This window comes from Macrobrachium rosenbergii, chromosome 59 (assembly GCF_040412425.1).
Source record: "Macrobrachium rosenbergii isolate ZJJX-2024 chromosome 59, ASM4041242v1, whole genome shotgun sequence".
Taxonomy (NCBI): Eukaryota; Metazoa; Arthropoda; class Malacostraca; order Decapoda; family Palaemonidae; genus Macrobrachium; species Macrobrachium rosenbergii.
In genome coordinates, this window is record NC_089799.1 from 8,130,797 (window position 1) to 8,153,064 (window position 22,268).

The 22,268-nt window shown below is 35.1% G+C and overlaps 1 protein-coding gene across 4 annotated transcripts; it reads left to right on the top strand.

Annotated features, from left to right (window-relative positions):
* The first annotated feature begins 20 nt into the window (after window positions 1-20).
* LOC136837388 (nitric oxide synthase-interacting protein homolog) lies at window positions 21-22,050 on the top strand. Of its 4 annotated transcripts, none has more exons than XM_067102154.1 (9): window positions 21-455; window positions 3,424-3,442; window positions 15,098-15,301; window positions 15,664-15,770; window positions 17,058-17,157; window positions 18,415-18,548; window positions 20,036-20,223; window positions 21,069-21,174; window positions 21,477-22,050. In XM_067102154.1, exons 3-9 carry the CDS (start codon window positions 15,121-15,123, stop codon window positions 21,546-21,548), a joined length of 888 nt encoding a protein of 295 aa, XP_066958255.1. In that variant the 5' UTR covers window positions 21-455; window positions 3,424-3,442; window positions 15,098-15,120; the 3' UTR covers window positions 21,549-22,050. The 4 variants fall into 4 exon arrangements, with proteins under 4 accessions (XP_066958255.1, XP_066958254.1, XP_066958257.1 ...); XM_067102156.1 differs by lacking the exons at window positions 21-455; window positions 3,424-3,442 and adding exons at window positions 13,389-13,482; window positions 14,345-14,733; XM_067102155.1 differs by lacking the exons at window positions 21-455; window positions 3,424-3,442 and adding exons at window positions 13,407-13,482; window positions 14,345-14,539.
* The last annotated feature ends 218 nt before the right edge of the window (window positions 22,051-22,268 follow it).

Sequence of the window (22,268 nt, forward strand, 5' to 3'; positions counted from 1 at the left end):
TATGTTGTTCGATCATCGATGTAGAAAAGTCGTGTCTCTATTGTTTTGTTTTGTGCGACCGTTTCCCTGCAAACTCAAATCAACGAAATATTGAATATTTTAGAAAATATTTCCGTTTTATTTCTGTGCTCCCTGCATCGATATACAAATAATATCGGTTTTAGTACGAGCACAATTTTAATTGAATAGTTTCGTTGATGCTGTCATCTGACAGTGCGAGAGAAGACAGCAACTACTAATTTTTGTCATGTTTTGCGATGATTTCCATTCGTGCTTTCATCCACGAAATATCGTAATTTTTTAATATACTTCACGATTTGTGTCAGTGTTTTCTGCAACTATATATGAATAATAACAGTTTTTAGTGTGCGTACAATTTAACTTCATTGAAGCTGTCATCTGACTGCTGGCCTCGTTGATTTGGTATTGAACCAGAGCGCTGCTGTTGCTTCTGGGTAAATATTTGATTAAAAATTAACTTATCTTTTATGACTTAAATAATATAGCCAGTGTTAATGCACATTTTGATTTTTTACTCATTAATAATGTTAGTGGTTTAAAAGAATCCTTTTTTGTTTTTCATTGGCCTTAGCTTTGCATACATTACTACTACTAAGCGAGGTCTTCGCAAATTTGTAACAGGGACTTTTGGCTACCCTGCCCAGGTTAGGACCATAAAGATTGGTTAGGTTAGAATTCTCTATCCTCATCTATCTGTACGGCAGGCAAGGTCAGGAGTAGCCTTGTTGAAATATGGTATTTCATGTTTATTTTTTATACCTCTATAGAATTTTCATACCATTTTGGTATTTTGGAGAGGGGGAAACGCCAATGAAACTACACATCGGAAAAAAAAATGTTGCTCAGGCGTAGGTATTGTTGGATGTGTTTAGAAATTTCATCCTAGCCTAACTAGACAGTATAATTGTCTTCCTTGTAGTTTTTGTCGTTGCCAAATTCATTGTGGGTAAACTACTCATTATTTATGTAGGTTTTAGTCTTCTCCCACCAGTACCATATTACGGTATCCAGATGGGAAATCAGAGTATTTGGTCAGTTACTGTAAAATCTGTAATCTGTAATTAAAAATAAACTGTAAATGCATAATCATTATGCAACCACGTAACATATATAGCACAAAGATTGATGCAGTTGATATTCAGTTCTGTCTAGAAAGGTATGTTAACTTGTTATGTACATCTGCAATCTAACCTACTGGGGTGGTAGTGGGTGTCTATTTGATGGGGTTTTTAATCCCTGGAACGCCACCTAACCTGACTAAGGATGCCATGACCCACAGAGAAATCATGGTAAATGTATGATACATTAATTTCTGGCCAAATGTAGTAATCATATTTGGTACTTATCTAGCTTGTTATCTTGAGAGAGTTTTATGGATTTAGAATTGTTATGGTTGGTGTAAGCCACTTGTCATTGCATATTCCGCTCCTTTTATTTATCTAACACTTACGGGGGCGCTCCACTGGAAAACTGTGGTTTAGGAGAAGGTAAAAATGAGTGAATTCTCCAGTAAGGATGTATGAATTGTATGAATTCTATGATGGTGTGTAAACTGCATAATTCCTGTGCATAATCATTAGCAACCACGTAACATATATAGCACAAAGATGTAGCAAGGGCTGTTCAGAGCAATGCATCCTTCTGACGTAACTGACACAGCATGTCAGATCCTGACTGACTAGGCCCTGGACTCTTGCCTTTCATTAAGCTCAGGCTACCATCCCATTTTCACAAATCATAGTTAGGTTCTTCAGTCTCACTCTGGCTGATGAACAGTCAGCCACAGGAGCATTTTCAGGCTGATGGGATTTTTTTTTTTTTCTTAAAGAGGAGCCATGGAGTTAGTCACCATGGCCTCCTTCTAGGCTGTCCTGCGGATAAGACTGGTGGCCAAACATGTTGAAGACTTTGCCATTGCTGGTGTGTCCTCAGTGTAAGATATGGCGAAGGGTTAGGAAGTTAGTGGTGTTAGGAGGAAAGTCGTTGACTTTCCTCTCTCACCATTATGCAGACTGATGGGCAGACTTTCTGTTGAAGAGTTGCAAAGGATGTGGGTGAGCTAGTGTCAGTTGTACCAAGTCCAGTACTTAGAGGGTGCGGGTCCCTCTCATTCTTGATTGTTCCTAAGTTTCTGGCAGAACCTCAGGCCTTGAAGAGAGATTGAGCCCAAGTGCCACTCGTGCCCAAAAACCAAGAGACCCCCGGGAGCCTGTACAAGTATTCAGTCTGGCTAGCACCTTTAGTCTAAATCTGCAAGTGCCGTTTCATATGTGGACATTGCCTGTTTCCAGTGCAACCAAAGTTTCATCTGGGACTGGCTTGTGTTTAATGCCTTTCCCATACAGGATACAGCTTGTGTCCTGTACTACTGGAGCCCTTTTAGTGTGTAAAAGATTCCTGATGTGGTCCATGCACCTTTCCCTTGCTGTAACTTGACCTGCAGTTATTGCTAATGTCCAGTTCAGCCAGTGCTGTTTTGTGTTGCAGGCAGCCCATGCTGGTTGAAGCATGTGCCCATGCTATAAAACAACTATTGCTCCAGGTGATCTGTACGTATACTGCCCTCATAACCAACCCCGACCATCAAGCCAGGTTTATATGCACAATCTCCTCTCTCAAGAAAGCAAGGTATCTTTAATTGGCTACCACTGTACTTACCCGTATGTTACCAAGCCACATTTGGTGTGTCTTCATGATTCTTCCCACTGTCTTGAGTTTTCACTGCTCATTCCGTCTCTCTGCTTTCTAAGTCTCAATTTCTGAGATCCCCAGGAGGTTAATGCAGATGTACAGTACTGAGGATCTTAGAAAGCTTAGAAGAATATTGGTTGTATTGATATGTATTGATATCTGTGCTCCCTTATGAGTTATATATTTGTGAGAATATTATGCATATGCTCGGACAAATGCCAAGGTTTCATTCATGCTCCCCAAAGGAAGTTTATTGCATTGGCTCATTAAGGAATAGAAGCAAGTTAGGGGAAAAAATAGAAAAAAAAATTGTTGTAATAAGAACTCTTTGATTGTGGCAATATTTTTTTTATAAAATTTTCCAAAGAGAAGGCCTTTAGCCTGTCCTGATAATAATAATGGCAATTATTATTATTATTATTATTATTATTATTATTATTATTATTATTATTATTATTATTATTATTATTATTGAAATGTACCTTTGTTATTGCTGCTAATATCCATGCTTTTGCTATTTTAAGATTTTTCTCTTAACATGTATCTCAACAGCAAAATTAATTTTTATTTATTTGCAGCATGAATTTTTTGGGGCTAATTTATAAGTCACCGAGGAGGTTGTTTTGTATTTAATTAATTTTCTGTTTTATTGGAATATTGCTGTTAATAGCTTTAATAATACACATGTTAATACTCTTTTTCTCCCCACAGATGTACTCATTATAAAAAGGTAAGTCCACTATGATATACGTGAGCCTTCAATTTTAGATTAGTCTATTGTGCCATTTTTAGTCTTGTAGCCTAATCACTGAAGAAAATTTTTGAGGAAGACTGCATATGGTTATTTGTTATAAGCAGTGTGCTTGGTATATTGTTTTTTTTTTTTTTTTGTCTTGTAACTTGTGTACTTCGAAAGGAGTGATGTTTTTTACTATAAATAGAAATTTTATCGGGCTGCGATCTCTGAATTTTATGCCAAAGAAGGCAGTATTATCTGGTGGTTATCTGGAATTCTGTAACTTAACCACTGCAGATCTTTTGTAGGACTTTTTTTGTGGGGGTGGGGTGGGATGGGCAGTGGATGGTATCAATTGGTATCCACTTTTGGTGAGTTTGACAGTTTTGTTTTCGTATTGAAAGTGGTCTGGGAACGGTGTTATATATTTATCAAGCAGATATCATTTGCTACCTGTGATATATATTATGTATATTCTTTGTGCCAAGGGTCTGAAATTATATTTAATCTCTGTTGAATATTTGCGAAATCAGAATGTTTTTTATTGTATTGTTTTATTTTACAGTTAAATGTGTCATTGTGTTTTTACAATTTTATATACCACATTGTAATATGCAAAAACGAGCTTATAATTTTAGTACGTAGAATTTGCATGGTAGTTAAGGCTCACTGTATACGATGTTACTTTGAAGGCTATTCTCGAATAAGAAACAATTCTAATTTTAATAGTTTTACATTTTTTTAACAAATGAAAGAACTGTCAAGCAATATAAATGTTTTAGGGTTTTCGTTTTTGATGATTATCAGATAAAGACCTAATTGAATTCCTTGGACGTTCTACGGTTTATGGAAAGTTGCTACCCCAGTGTAGATTGCATCGCTTATAGTAAATTTATAAGTTGTACTTGGAATTATTGTAGTCCCTCATTTTCACAGAAGATGAGAATGACGGAGGAAATTGCTTTATGCAGGTTACTGTCCGCTTGTCTAGGTGCTAACCAGAGAATGCTAGTAGCCTAGCTCACTCGTGAGGCGGTTTCGTCGTTTGCTAGAATCGCATGCGTACTCATCTTTCCTTTGCTCGCGCCTCCGTCTGCTTAAATTCACTTGCTTGATTTGCATGCACGCTGCGTTCGTTGGTGTTGGTTCTTACTCCTCTATGAAACGATGTGGGCGTTTACATTTTGATCATCTTAACGAAGTCTTTGGAACTAGTAAAGAAACAGTCAAGAGTAAAGCAAGATTCTGAAGGTGCCTCAAATTTTGTGACATTTACGTTTCAATTAGTACAGATTTTGAAACTAAGAAAACTATATCAGAGTCCTATATTTGACCAAGTGAACAATTACGTGATAAAATCCTTGATATAAGTTTGTGAAGCAAAATTCTTGGGGTACTAAGTTACGAAAGTTAGACCAGTTATATTTAGATGAAAAAGCAATTATTTTGTATGTCAGACTAGTTTTTCGAGAGATTTGCTGATTTTTTTTTAGGATATTTTGTAGTTGAATGAAGCCTTCAAAGTTGCATACATGGTGAAAAATCTAGAAACTTGGAGGATGGCTGCAGTTGGTGAGTGTTACAGATTTTTATTTTAGTCACTTCTCATATTTTCTTCTGTTTTCTAACCTTAGGAGCAGATATTTTGTACGTTTGTATTTTTGATTTTTTAGAATACAGGTTGCTTTAGGTGTCATAATTTGTGGTTCAGCGCCTGTATCCTGTTGCTCTGTATACTCTTTTTAAACCTCTTTACGAATGTAATAATTAAATGCCTTTTGTGCAGTTGCAAAAGATTTTTTCTGTACAATTTCATCGTAAATATTTATCAGAAGTCTTCAGATTAGTAATAATATTTACTTTGATGAAATGATTATAATTATCGTCCATTCAATTTGGTCCAGTTGAATTGTTGCAAGTGATCATCCCAGATTTTGTCGTAAAGATTTGCTGAAGGTATATTAAATTACAATAGTGATAAGTTCTGCGATTACTTCCATACTGAACATTGATAAGTACTGTCCTTGCAACTTTGGCTTATTTAAGCAGTTTAAAAACATCCATGCCACGTCGATTTCCCTGACCTGACCCACATTTTGCCCTGTAGAATCTTCTTGTTTTGTTCTACATCTGTTCAGTTTGTATATTTTTCTGACTAACCAGTTGCAAGTTCATGCATTCCGCTCTTTCTATAACTGTTTTTAATTGTGTAACCGTTAGCCGTTTTCTTATTTGAATATTTTAATTATTTCACACTTTCAATATCAGCATTTCGGTAACAGAAGAAGAAATACCGATAGTTGTAGGGAGATTAGTTTAATGGAATTTCATTTCACCGACAAGGGTGTTTCTCATCTCTCCTAATTCCCAGATTGTTATATTTTTTATGATTGTCTACAATTCTTTGGCAGATACTCGCATGAAATATGTTTTGTAGATTCACACACACACACACACATATATATATATATATATATATATATATATATATATATATATATATATATATATGTATATATATGTGTGTGTCTGTGTGTGGAATCTACTGATCACTTTTTACCAGATACATATGTAATTGTAATAGCCACAATGCCATCTTAATTTCTCGAATTCTTCGCGCTTTTTTGGGTACGCTTGTCACTACAAAACTTTAAGATCCAAGTGCAAGAAATATGAAAAAATCCAAAAAATCGCGGAGAATTCGAGAAAGTTAAGAGGGCATTGTGGCTATTACAATTACATTATATATATAGCCATCGTTAATTTTATAGATTTTCTTAATACAATTTCTAAAGACATTTTATTTATTTTTCTTGATTTAAACGCAGTTACCATCTATGGATAAACTCTTTCTCTCACCGATTAATCTTTTTATTGTGATCCTTGCCTTGTACATGAAGCAGTAACTTTCTGTCAACTGTTGTGGTTGAGGGAGGAAAATCATTACTCTCTGAAATTGTACTTTTTACGTTTTATTGAATATCTTAATACTAATAATCGGCGTCAATGACCATTGTCTTTACATTGATGAATCACTATTTTCCCGGTAGGGGGGTGGGGAGGTAGTGCCGCCAGTGCACTAACTGCGGTGCGCCGTAGGCATTACTTAAGCAAGGTTCTTTGCAGCGTCCTTTCGGCCCCTAGCTGCAACCCCTTTCATTCCCTTTGCTGTACCTCCGGTCATATTCTCCTTATACCTTTCTTGCTACCCTCTCCCAACAGTTGCTTCATAGTGCAACTGCGAGGTTTTCCTCCTGTTACACCGTTCAAACCTTTCTACTCTCAATTTTCCCTTTCAAAGCTGAATGACCTCATAGGTCCCAGCGCTTGGCCATGTGGCCTAAATTCTATCTTCCATTCCATTCCGAATCACTATTAGATGCTCACTCTAACAAGAAGTTTATATATCTTTCCATCAGAGGGAGGAAGTAGTTCAAATTACTGGCATAATTCAGAGCAAAGAAAGACAATCTTTGAATGCTTTTTTTGCTAACGGTTCTACACGAGTGAACATTCACCTGAAAGCTTTGAAGTTTGGTCCGTCATTAAACATATTGAAGATTTTCCACAGCTTTATGTTTACGGGGTAGGAGGGTCGGTTGTCTGCTAAGGGCCAAAGATCTGTTAATTATATTGTCACGTAAAAGTAAGTCCAGATTCAGTGGCAAGAACTTGAAGTCTTGTGAAATTGCTAGCTTTACCGAATGTGTTGGTTTACACTGTTCTTGAGGGAGGGGGAACACATTAAATCACTTCATATATAGACGAGAATATCCACATCTTTCGTTAGTTCTTTGTCTTCTCTTCTCAAATAAGCACAACATCCTTTTATCAGTGTTTTTTTTATTATTCACTCCATTTGATCTTCACAGATACTGTCTTCACTTTGGGAATGTTGGACCATGAAGGCTTCTGCACCATTCAGTTTTAATTTACAAAAGCCTTATTTGCCATTTTTCGTTTTAGCGTTCTTTTTCATTTTCATCCCTTGCTCAAACGATTTCACTTGATAATTTATCGTTCTCAAGCCTTTCGCTTGTTGTTACCTCGCCATTTAATTTTCTTGATTGTCAGTCAAAACGTTAGATTAGTAGCCGTACTATCTAGGGACTCGCTGTCGCTTTCATTTCTAAAATCCATATCTAAGTCGTTCGATAACACGATCTTTTTGTTATAATACACGAGAACGCACATCACATTCGTCACACACCCTGTGTAGAGGTACTTTTGTCTACACGGACCTTCACATGCCGTTGCTTTCAGAGAGGAAAGTTTACTCTGTAGGAAAACGCAAGTGAAGTTGAGTCTGCAAACTCCGTCTGGGAATCGTTTCTCGCACTTGCCAGGACAGGGCCTAAATGGCGCCACGATAAGACTGCAGTTTGGGCCGTCGCAGCTACACAGAACCAGCATACTTAAAGCGGAGAAACAAGCAAATATAGTCATTAAAATGTTCATGTCTAGGGCTCGCGCCATGCCGTAGGTCGTAGAATACCTTTCTCTCTTATTTTCCGATTACTGGGATAAGCCCTGGTCTAATTTGCCTCTTCGACTGCTGAACTCGCGAAAAAGAATCATTGGAACGAGCCACACACGCACTGAATTGCGTGGCGTGTGCGAAGTCTATTATATACTGCCTAACGTGAAAACGTGCAGGTGGAGGTGTCATGATATACGGTGATGACAGCCTTTTGTCCAGTATCCCGTGAGTGAGTCACAGAGAGAGAAATATTAGGTCTATCTTCTCTGCTTACACCCAACCCGGTTGGCGTGAAGGTAGAAAGATTAATAGCTGAATCATAAGCAACTGTATAACTAACATCTCCATCTTCATGAGGATATAGATAGTATTAGATTGTATACGCGATTTTCTTTTTCTCATTTTTTCCACCGAACGCGGCCGGTCTGACGTCATCTGGCGACCCTCCGCGGTAACAATAGCGCTTTCCATTTACTGGTTGGGTGGAGCTGGACCTCTGCAGGATATAAATGATTATATCTTCCTGTTTTCACTCTATTGGCTGCAATTGCATTTGCATCACAGTCGGTAGCATAATCTTGTTTTTTACGTAGCTACAACATTGGGGCTGTGTCACCTTGTGAGCTGTCACTCGGTAACATTCATGAGTTGCAAATCGAATTTGATGAATATATGTAATTGTGATCAACATAAAACTTGTTTACTAATGTATAAATGATTTAGCTATGTGCTGTTTTAATACTAAAACTATTTTGTTTATGTTTAGACTCAAGAGGGACATATACTGACAATAAACACAAAAAAGATATATGCCTACTGGTATTCTATCTTTTTTATATACAGCTTTCAGTGAATGCCTATTAGGAAAGTTTGTAGGTACATAAGTATATTTTATGTCTGTCTTTAGTTAAAACAGAAATTTTGCATAGTCTTTTCCATTCAGCATTCCGCAAAGAAATTGGAAATTAAGAGATAAAATTCATTCAAGATTTCGATATTTGTGATAGGTGTCACGTACAGGATCACGTGAGGGTAACAGGTGGAACTATAATAAGGTAGTTATCATGGCAACAGTCGTTTTCTGGGTAACCAGTATTCGAGGATCTTTTTATTGAGCGTCGAATCGCTGCATGATTCATCTGTTACAAAGGAATTCTCTCTCTCTCTCTCTCTCTCTCTCTCTCTCTCTCTCTCTCTCTCTCTCTCTCTCTCTCTCTGAGTATATGGATACTGATTCATACATTTTAATTACCAGGATTGCTTATACCTGGTGACATTTTGATAACCAATATTGTTTGAACATCCTGTTTTAGGAAAAAATGCCCTTTGTGTATTTCATCTTGGTTCCCCTTGGTCTATTTTATTACTAATACAGGATATTTCTTTAATCAAAGCAAGGAATCGACCAATATTCGTCATTGTATCCAATTTTAATTTATTTAGAAACGTATTACTGCTGCCATTTTCTTTCTTATCGAGGTTTTCTTGTTCAAAAAATTTTTCATTAAAATATTTGGTTTTCAAACCTGTACATTTTACGTATTTTCCAAAAAGAGATACCTACTTTACTTTGCGCTTCTTTTCATGTGTATTAAAAAAAAATAGGTGCCGCTTTAGCGTGTCTTATTTACCGATCAGTTTCTGCTTTAGTGTTTATCCTACCACAACATTTGTGCCCTACACTATCTAACGTAAGGGGGAATAGCAAAAACGGAAGGAGGATTGCCATTTATTGTTGTATTATAAAATTATGAAACAAGGAATTCGACAAAAAAAAAACTCATTAAACAGTAGAATAAGCAATGCTAAGAACGAACATATTCTGTGCAGACTGGAAATGGCATAGGCTGTGTAAACTTTGTTGTCACAAGAGAGTTACGTATATTTTCTGCATTGTTCTTTTGTGCAGCCTAATTTGAGGTATTGTGACGGGTCTTTTCCAAATTACCAAATTAATTTGGAATTTTAAATAACCCTTACTAATTGGACTGCCTTACAATTTCCATAAATAGGGTGGTGCCCTCATAACTACAAAAAAAGAAATAAATATAGTTATACAGTACCTAAGTTAGAATTATATATATGTATGTATATATATACGTACATATATATTATATATATATATATATATATATATATATATATATATATATATATATATATAAATAATCAATACAGTCACGTATATGGAATAGAAGTAAATTTCTGACTCACATCAGGATAGAAATAATCAGGTCTTTCAGTTGAACAAAGTAAAGGGTGACTCACACAGGATCAAGTCATAGGTCTTTAGTATATATAAGCATATATATATATATATATATATATATATATAAGTATATATATATATATATATATATATATATATATATATATGAATATAAGAAGGCCCATAAAACACTATTTAAACGTTGAAACCATATATTTCAGGCACTTGCTTCTGTGCCCCTGTTCACTGGTAGAATATGGACAGGTGGAAAGTTACAATGGTATATATACAAAAACATAAAGGTGTGGCCTTAGGCCTCCGATGGTATGGAGGTGGCGTTTCTTAGGAAGGAGGAGAATGACCAAATTCCCTAGTGGTTTTTGGCCTCATTAGCTCCCGTTTGGCGATGGATCTGGCAGTCGCGTTTCTTGGGTCATCTTCTTCAGGAGGGGTTTGAGGATTAAGGTGTCGATGTCGTCCGATTTCCAATGTCCTCCTGACAGGTTCATATTGTTGGTTTGTTTGATGATAGCAGATTCCAGCATCTTTCTTTTGTACAGACAGCTACTTTTGAAAACCAACTCCGCCCCACTCCAGTTAATGACATGCCCTGTATTTCTGATATGTAGGAAAATTCCCGAACTCTCCGAGGCGTAATGTACTGATCTTTTGTGCTCTGTTATTCTTTGCGAGAGCGTTCTACCTGTCTCGCCTACGTAGAATGCTCTCGGACGACATCGACACCTTAATCCTCAAACCCCTCCTGAAGAAGATGACCCAAGAAACGCGACCGCCAGATCCATTGCCAAACGGGAGCTAATGAGGCCAAAACCACTAGGGAATTTGGTCATTCTCCTCCTTCCTAAGAAACGCCACCTCCATACCATTGGAGGCCTAAGGCCACACCTTTATGTTTTGTATATATACCATTGTAACTTTCCACCTGTCCATATTCTACCAGTGAACAGGGCACAGAAGCAAGTGCCCGAAATATATGGTTTCAACGTTTTAAATAGTGTTTTATGGGCCTTCTTATATTTATATTCATATTACACTGTAGTATTACAGGAAAAGACATTCATATATATATATATATATATATATATATATATATATATATATATATATACATATATATGTGTGTGTGTGTGTGTGTGTGTGTGTATACATATATATGAAATAGTTTTAACTTCTGGTAATTTATATAGATATAGATATATGTATATGTGTCTGCATGTGTGTGCATGCTTTAAAAATCACAGTAGATGCACGTGACTTCAGTATATAAGTGAGTACCACTCATATATATATATATATATATATATATATATATATATATATATATATATATATATATATATATATATAAAATCCACGAAGGAAGCGGAAACACTGGAGTGCTGCGAGGGCCTTTCGACACTAGTCCTTTACTTAGCAGACTGCTAAGTAAAGGACTAGTGTCGAAAAGGCCTCAGAGCACTCCAGTGTTTCCGTTTCTTCGTGGATTTTTATCTTTATTTATATATTCATCACGTTCCATATTTTCGTGATTCAGTTATGCATATATATATATATATATATATATATATATATATATATATATATATATATATATATATATATATGTGTGTGTGTGTGTATTGTGTATTATATTATATATATACATGTGTATACATACATATATATGATTTTAATTTGATTTTAATATATATATATATATATATATATATATATATATATATATATATATATATATATATATATATATATATATATATATATATATATATGTATATATATATGTATATATATATATATATATATATATATATATATATATATATATATATATATTTGTATATGTATATGTGTGTGTGTGTGTGTGTGTGTGGTGTGTTTGTGTGTGTGTAACGAATGTAATTATACAGTACCGCATGTTTAGGATCTCATAAAAAGAATTGAAATAAAAAAAAAAATTAAGAACTGGATACGCGCGAATCTATGCGTCATTCATCTACGAAGGATTGAAATTGAAGAGCAGGCAAAGCGGAATCCTTCCAAAGATTAGGCTACACCCTGCTTGCTTTCCCCTTTAGCGTCCTGATTGTCGTTGCCCTCCGCCCTTTTCCCGTGACGTCGTAGTCAGTGAAAGGTGTATGTGTATTTAGATACAGAGTCGTGTCCGCAGGATCCGGGAAACACTGTTTAAATGATGAAAAATTGGGTAATCACTTTTGGACAGGAGCTTTCTCTTTTTTTCACGACGTCGAGTCATATTACGGTTTGCGGCGAGGTACAGTACATCCTCATTCTTCTGTTATGAATCGTATGCTTTCAACAATAACGGAATTTCATCATACGTCATTTACATAATTTTCTCTAGGATTTTTCTGTATCCGCCATTACTTTTCCATTTAACAGTCCTAGATCTATGCCAGCACATCTTAGTTGAACCAAATATCCGGGGAAAATAACGTAAGCAATTATGCTGGGATTCCGGGAAGAACCCGCCATATTAACTCTGATTATGCAAATCAAAGGGTATATGAAAGAAGTGGAGTTGTATCAAAGTAAGATTTTGCAGTTTAAAATAAGCGAAAAGGAATCACAAAGGGGTGGGACAAAATGCACTTGAAAAGGAAATAAGTCAGAATGAGTTATCATCCTCGAATACCAATAGGAAATATATATATACAATATTAGATATATATATATATATATATATATATATATATATATATATATATATATATATGTGTGTGTAATATATATATATATATATATATATATATATATATATATATATATTATATATATATATATATATATATATATATATATATATATATATATATATATATATATATATATATATATATATATATATAACAAGACCAAAAAGACAGGTGTCCTTTATCAGTGATAGCCTGAAAACGTTAGCTATAAATGATAGGACATGATTAAAAGAACAAACCAAGATGTGAGGAGGTATATGAATATTTAGACCATTTTTTATCTTGCTTTCCAAATACATGTAAGAGCTTCACTCAGCAGCCTTACCAGGAAGATAGACAAATGAATATCCAATATTTTGCTGTTCAGACATTTCTTAAGAAACGAGAATAAAGATAGGAAATATTTTATCATAAACGTATGGTATAACAAGGAAATAAGACTTGACTAGGCAAAGCCACAGTCCAAGTAGAACGTGCTTGGGAGCCGGTCCAAAGATAGATATGTCCTATTACTACTGCTGTGCTATTTTTATTGTTAGTATGTTTATTTTGGTTGAACAACTATTAGTTAAAAAAGAATTATAAAGGAACCCCAAGCTTCAGTTAGGCCGTAAGTATAATGATCTATAGGGCTATTAACTTCCATTTTTTCACGAGTATAATTTAGTAGGTTTAACAAGGTGATCAGAAACGTGCAGGGTAGGCTTAGGCTAACCTAAGGCTGGTAGCCTACCTTTGATAGACAGGAATATAACTAAACAAACACTTGATCCATATGGGTTATTTGCTGCATTATCTTAGTGTTCACGTGGTTTATGACTTTTTTTATCATAAGGTGTATTGTAAAGGACAACGCACGTTTTTTTTTTTTTTTCCTACCCATACATCGAACGAGGGTAAAATGCAGTTAGGAGTCATGAATTACGCATAGGGTAGGGGGTAAAACCGCCTTCCTGCCAGGTTAGGACACAGCACCTGAAATGCCTACTAGGCCAATGGTAGCCCTGGTCCCTTACTTTGCATTTGCTCCACAATTAGTGTAGGCTACTCTTGATAAATTTTGTTGACTACTACCGTGGCCCTCTAGCTGGATAACTACCAGTATACATGCAAAATTTACACCTGGTATAGTACCAGTCTCTTAGGGATGACTGTAAACCATAAACAAAAGATGGTAAATATAGCCTATACTCAAACAAAAGGCAAAACTGAAGACTACTAGCTTACTGCACCCCTCTGGTTTGGTAACTTGCCATTTTGTACAATATGGTTGCCATGTTTAGTATCAGCCCATAAATAAAAGACAGTAAATATTAGAGACAAAAAACATAAACATAAGTAAAAACATAAAGAAAATCAATAAATATTACGGTCGGTGAATGACAGAAACCAGGCTAGCGTAGTAGTCTTCAGTTTTACCAAACAAAATATGTAAACATAAACAAAAGCAAACAAAAGAGTAAATATTCCAGGTGTTGGCTGGCCTGAATCAGAATGGTGGATGACTTGTATCTCTTCCCTGCTGTATTTTTCTCATCCTGGACCAAAGCAGCTTAGGCCATTTATGATGTGGTCAGGTCTGTTGCAATGGGTCTACTGAAAAGAGCACCGTTTCTGAAGGCTTTGGTCATGGACTTCCTCTGCCTTCCTTTAATAAAGGGGCTTGGGTAGTAGAGCATTATCTTTTTTTTGGGAATAGTGATAACAATGTATACAAGAGGAACAGAGATCCCTGAAACTTCTTAGAGTAAGGTTCATCGACAAGTGAGTGGGTTGGTACTCCCCTCACCCTCTGTGCCTATGTGCCACGCATTATTTACAAGCTTCAACAACTGAACCAACGGTCGCCAGAGATATGCCTGTATTCAAGACTCCGTTTGTATATCTGGAAAAATGGAGTTATCTTTAAAAAGAAAATTTCTTTCTTTGATATTTTTAAAGATGAGAGTAGCACTTCAAAACGCTAAGTTTAAATTGCCAAAGGCAATGTTTTGTTTGATAAAGATAGACTGAAATTGTTGACAACATTTTTCTCCTTAAAGTTGATAAATAGACCGAAGCTGTTGTCAACATTTTTCTCCTTGAAGTTGATATATAAATAAGCTTGATATATTCAGTAATAACATGTTATTCTGTTTATGCTTTAATGCATGTTTTTTTGCTGGAGAACATTATTTTTTGATGGTTAGTATTTTGTTGTACTGTATTTATATCTTTATCGACAGGAATTCCGTGAGTAAGGTATAAGATGACTCGGCATTCTAAAAATTGCACTGCTAGTTCAGTGTATTCATACCATGAAAAGAAAAAGGATGCCAAAGCTTCTGGTTATGGCTCTCTCAACATGAGATATGGGAAGGATGGGGTCAAAGATTTTGATTGTTGCAGCCTTTCTCTTCACCCATGCCGTGATCCTGTTTTGACTCCAGGTAATACTGGTTTTTCTGTTTTTTTTTTACAACTGTTTATTTGTAAAAGAATACAGTTTAAATATCTCTACACAGATAATCTACTAATTTTCTTGAAATTTTTAGAATATAACTGTTTGCTTCTGTGCATCTGGTACTTACAAGGAAATATTTTCGCCTGCAAAATTGTTGTAGTACATGCATTTACTTGCTTTCTGCACTTATAGTATGTAAAAAGATCCTTCTGGACAGTAACAAATAGGCTATGCAAAAAGACAGTTATAATCAAGAAACAATGAAAGTTGGTGTAAATTTAGATACTGTATCTATATAAGCATCGTTTTACTTGATTTGTACAATGGCTTATCTGTCTGTGATTTCAGAGGGTTATCTGTTTGATAAGGAGTCAATCTTAGAATACATCATTACCAAGAAGAATGAAATTAGTCGCAAAATGAAGGAATATGAGAAACAGTGCAAGAAGGAGCAGGCAAGTATTGCCCGTTGGTGCTTTAGATCTTTGAAGTAGGCTATACTGTAGTTTTATTTAAAAATTCAAAATCCAGCAACATATGTGATGCATGACAAAAGCAGTTCACTTCATCCAAATAACACATGTATATTGTGACCCAGTACCCTTTTCATTCTCTATTGTTAGCAGAACTGTACATTGTAAGGAGACCATTAATTACAAGTGAGGACATCCATTTTTGCGTAAACTTTCAGTGAACTCTTTTAGCTGCCTAGTTATGGAGTTAATGAGATGGTATTTGAGTGTACTCCTACAATGATTAAATCTTCTGTTTTAGATACACTGAAGTTTTAATAGATGAAGTAAAACAGAAACTCTAAATGATTTATAGGAAATCCCATAAAGTGAATTCAAGAATTATTTTAAAGGCTTTGGTGGTGGATGGAAAAGTTAAAAATAATTAATTGGGCTACAAGAAAAAGTCAGCAGAAAAGAATTTTTTGATATGATGGACTAGAAAATAAAACATCTAAAAACAACTAAAGAAATTTTAACAAAGAAGTATTGGAAGAACTTGTCAAATTATCAACATAGGAAGACAAAGAGAAGAAGAAAGAGCATTTTGTGCTTTAGAGAAAATTAAAATTTTTAATACTGCCTGAAACCAAAGGACAAAATTTTTTAATATAATCCTTTTATGACATACAGTGCTTATGTTACCTATGTGATCATGGAAGTTTTGTTACCCCTGTAACATCATTTTTATTAATGAAAAGAACAAAAGGACCCTTGTTGACTTCAACTGCTCCTGATGGTATCTCAGATTCTGCATTGAAAAGTTCTTCATTGGTATTGAAGCTGATCCAAAGCCATGATCTTCCTGGTGTATTGTCGGAAATAACTATTGACCATAATTGATGGTACAGTGTCTGTCATTGCTGCCTGTATATTTTTGCATCGTTCAGAATATGAAAATGAAGCCCTAAGACACGTTTGCCACAGTTTTAGTATAAACCTTGGAACAGCAGTTCTCTTTAATGTAAACACCTTGGGAACAGTGAACAGAGCTGTTGACAACACTGCAGGCTCTCAAAAACTGAAGAAGGTGATTCATACATATCTGAGGATCCAGATGGTGCATGTATAGTAAGACTACCTTTTTATAATAGACAAAAGACTGGTGAACCTGGAAACATTCAGAACACAAATATAGGCATGTGTATAATTGTTTATGATGAAAAATTTCTTTTATACTGCACTTCTCGTTTTCATGGCCGTCACTTAATATAGTTTTTGTCTTTGCAGAATGAGCTAGCAGAACTTGGTGAAGCTGAACAAAGATCTCAAGTCGAGAAATTTCTTAATACAGAAACTGCTGTTGCCTCACCCTCACAGGCTGCACAAGGTTTGAATGTGTTTTTCTGTAGAGAAAGTAACTTGTTGTAGAAATACTTCAAATTTCTTTCAGAAGAACAACCTCTCAAAGAAAGCAGAAGATCTTTGCACATGAGATATTAAGCATTTAGTGATGTTAACAGCTTATCTGTGTGTGTCAAGACGTTGTGCAATGAGTGACAGGTAACATGAAAACATTGTCATAAATTTTGCTTTGTATGTTCAAAACCATGACCTTATCTGTAAGATTAATATTAATGTGTTGGCTGTCTGTGTTTATTTGAAGGGAAATTCCTCTATATTTCAAATGCGTCCTTCAGTTTGAAGCTTCCCTCCAGTGAAGAAGGTGGGTCTGCTTAAAGTACTGGTTTTTCCCCAGCCAAAATCAGATACTCAGGATTGTTAATATAATTAATTAATTGCAAGTAAGAAAGGGGTAGAGGTACTTACTGGTCACCAGCTGTACAACTCACTTTTTTATTTGTCCTCTGTATAAAGAGCATGTTCCATTGCTATAGAGCTGTTTTCTTTACATCATTGGAAAGTATTGTCTGACTGAAGATGACTTTTTTTTTATTGCTCTTTGAATTTGATGGTGAGAATGATGATTTATTGCTTTTAGAAACAGAAGTGTGTATGTGAACATCATTGCTTTTCTGAACAAAAGGGTGAATGGGTGTTTGGTTGCTTTATGTCACCCATGACTATAGATCCTCATTCTGTAAGCTCTTTTTGCAGGTGGAATATACAAAAATTTCTGTTTTCTTCTAAGGGAGAGTGGGTTTTACTCATGGTTAATTTCACAATACTGTAAGGAAAACAGTAAATAGATTTTATTTCCCTTTAACCCTCACAGATTTCAGACTTTCTTCTGCTGGAGAGGATATTTCATACCCTTTAAAATCCTCTTTCTCACATTTTTCAGGTTATTCCAGTCATAATGCTTGGTAGGTTGTACTTGACAAAGCAATGGTTTGAGTGGTATATTGCAGAAAATCTGTCTTTCATTTCCTTTACATGACAGAAATTTTCATCTCGTAGCTAACTTGTCATTAGATTTTATAATTAGCAAATCATGATCACATCTTGGTAGATTTATGGAATGAATTCTTGTAAAAAGTTTTATCATTCACATTCTGACATGTTACCTTAATGTAATGATGAAAAGAAGAAAATTTATATTGATTATATCAGTGACAATTCAGACACTTTACTGAAAATGTTGCTCAGAATTCTGCAGGTAGCCTCCTTTTTGTTTCTTCTAAAGGGGAAAAATCCAAGGCTGCAAATAGCTCTGGGCCATCTGTCTCCAATATGGTTGCTGGTCGTGACAAGAAATTACCCAGTTTCTGGATCCCTTCACTTACACCCGGTAATAAAGAAACTAAGCTAAAGAAACCAGTAAGTTTTTCTTCATTTCATGTTTTTATTAAACTGTATACAAGACATCATCTTTTTATTTTTACTGGTGCCATAATGTTCAAGTATGGCAAACAGACTAAGACTTTATAATAGGAAGAACAGTTATTAGATTGGCAAGAGCTCACCTAGTCTCATCTGTTCAAAGATTTAAACTAAATAACTCAGTTGAGTTTAAAAGCCAGTGTGTAGTCTGGTTTCAGAGCAGATAGTGTGTCTTTCCACCGGTAATTGTTTCATGATTTTGTAGTATGCTGTTGGTCCTATTATATTATTTCTGTTATGAACCAATTTCATCCAAATGTTATGCGTGTATTTTGTGTTATTGTAGAGTTAGAAAGCTTGTAGCATGTGATGGTGTGCTTTAGTGGCATTTATACAAATTTGATATTTTAGGCTCCTGCACAGAATATAAATACTGTAATTGGTAAGGATGAGGTGCTCCTTTTACTTTTTCTATTTTCATGACATTAAAGTTTGTACTGTATTGAAATAGTGATCATTTGCCTTTGTTATTCTGTGCAAAGTTGGGGAGACCTTACTTTTAGTATGTTAGCATAAAGAGATACCCTGAAACAATGAAAGGAGTCTCTCTAGATGTACAGATGCAGAAGATGACTTAATATCATCCACCCCAATCTCTTTTATTTAGTGGTCATATACATTACAAAACTTATTAATGCATTGTCTAGAATTCTCATTTCCTAATTACAGCAATCATTCCAGTAGTAGAGAAACTAAATGCACAGTGTTATAAATGTAGGGTTAACCAGTGGACCAATGGAATGTTTACTTCAAGGGGGAATGCACTTTCAGTAAATCAAGTATGAGCATATGCCTTTCATGCGAACAGATTGTGAAATTAGAAGAGTTAGTAAAAATAATGAGATCTAGAAAGTGAATGATCTTACAGATGAAGAAAATGAAGGTTCCTAGAGACGAACTAGAGGAGAAGCAAATGGAGAAGTAGATCTGGGAAAAAACGGAATAAAAAGCTAGTTGCAGTAGGGATATTAGTAATACATCAGACAATGTTGAAGTTTCAGAAGAGGGTAGTGGTAAAAATAGCACACTGTTCTTCAAGCAATCTTGAAATCTGGAAGAAAAAGTTGAGATAAGAAAGGAGATTGCTACAATGAAAAGAAATCTTAAAACAGTTCCAGGTAGCAAAATGGGAGACAGAAGTTAGGGGGTTTAAAGGGGAAAATGAAAAAGGCATTACACTTAGTAATAGTTTTGTAGTGATATCACAGGAAGTCACCTATTTTGTTGGGGACTCAGTGGTCAGGAACAAACTGAAAGTGTTTCTTGTGGATGAAAGTAGATAACTTGAGCTACAAACTGAGAAAGGTTCTGTCATAGCCAAAGCAGATAGTAATGATTTATTATTATATTTGTCTTTTCAGGTTCAAGTTATTTACTGTCCCTAATACTGTATTATTGTATCTTTCATTTTCTCTGTATTTCAGGACAAGACTGTGTTTTGTCCAATTAGTGGAAAGCCACTGAAAGCCAAGGATCTTATTCCCGTAAAGTTCACACTTGCAGATGCTAGTGGTAGTAGTACTTCTCTAGAAGGCAAGAGGGAGCGCTACAAGTGTCCTGTTACGGGCGATATCCTACGTAACAATATTCCATGTGCAGTCCTAAAACCAACGTAAGTAGACAGTTTAATATTTATATCAGTAATAAATACATAACATGATGGCTTGTGTCTTTTAACCATCAAATAACCAAGTTCTGAACATTGAATAACTGTTTAAATTAGCAATACAGGGGATTTACATTGGTGAGGTGGCCCTTGCATGAAGGAAGTTGGTAACTGGCACAGAGTAAGATCTATGGCAATGTGTTACATAATTTCTCATGTAATTAATGTAAGGTACACACACACATTCACATTCATTTTCTTGGGAATGTCTTCCTTACAGACTTAGATAATTCATCTTTTCCTGTGGTACCTGTCTCTGTGGTACTATGGTAACCTCATTTTATGTTCAATCCTTCTAGTCATTTCTTAATCCATTAAAAACAGCTACCCAGCATATTCTGAGATTTTTGCGGTGAGTAGTCTGCAAAGTCAGTAGTGCTCAGCACACATCATTTAGCTATCCTACCTCCTTGAGTGAGTTGATGTCATCCTGGTTGGAGAGTTGCTTCAACTTTCATCTTTCACCTAAGAGAATCCTTGATTATAGTAGAGCAATAACTTAAACTATGCATAATTGCACAATAATTTTGAAAAACAAATTGTATGATTCATATGAATGGGAGTTGATGATAGATATGGAGGTCACCCCATGTAACAAAGAAATCCCTCTTTTCCTTGAGGAACAAGATCATTATTTTCATTAATGCCAACCAGTCATCCACTTCATGCAATGATAGGCTCTGGCAAGGCAATATTTTAAACAGAATATATTTTTATCAATAAGATTTTGTATTTTTATGTTGTGCTCACTAATTCCTTCATATTTAAGACTCATAACTTGATGTTTTCAGTGGTGATGTTGTGACTATGGAATGCGTCAAATTGATTCAGAAGGATATGATTCACCCATTAACTGGAAACCAGCTTAAGGAAAGTGACATCATAGAACTTCAGAAGGTGAGTTAATATTGTATAATTATCAACTTGTAATTATTTAATAAGATGCTTTGGTAAAAGTCAACCCTCCAGAGATCATTTAGTGTATAATTTTTTCGTCTGTGATAATTTTTCTTTTTGAACTTTTAGGTCAGAACTTATTTGGGGTATTATGGTGACCATCAATGAAACAAAACTTAACCTACTGGTACTATTCAAATAAAAATAAATATAAAAAAATATATTATACGGAAAAATTTAAACTGGTTATCAGTTACTTTGTCTCACTTGGTGATATCTATTTCCTATCTTTTTGTATACAGGGAGGAACTGGATTTGCTTCTGCCAATGATCAACTCACTGGAAAAAAGGCCCGACCTGTTCTTCAGGCTTAATTCTGAAGAAGTTTGTAAAAGTTTTTTAAAAGGTCATACTGGCTTGTATTACATTTTGAAAGACAAGTATTTTGTTATGTCTGCAGATGTTACAGTGAATAATTCCATCTTACATAATTTAGATTGAATGCATTTTTAAAACTGTAGCTGTTGTTGTCTTAGGACTTTCAGTGCATACATATGAAATACTTATAGCATAAACAGTTGCTATACAGATACTTTTATATATTTTGGTTCCTGTATGATCCACAAGGATAAATGCTATGCTTTTTTTAACCTCCAGTTTTTTGGATACCAAGACAAAATTTTCATGTATATGGTCCAAACAAAAGATATTTACTGTCCCGTGAAAAAGTGTATAGACAAGTTATGAATTTGTTTTGGGGGGCGAAGGGGTGGCTTTTCAGATATGGCATCTGATTGACTCAGAAAATTAGTATTATAAGGCACAATTGTGTAACCAGAAATAAATACAAATTTCTGTACTTCTGTAATTAACAAATTTTGCCTTTTATTTCTTATGGTACTCACAACCTTTTATGGGGTTTGTTCCAGATGATCCTCTTGGTGTCAAAGAGGTACAATATTCTTGTATATGCAAGGGGTAAGGAGGAGATTTTAACAGAAACATTTTTCTGAACTTCTTGCTCTGAAAGTAATGACTGCGTGTTCATCTTGAATTCTATATAAATGTTATGTGGTATACACTTGTTAAGGATG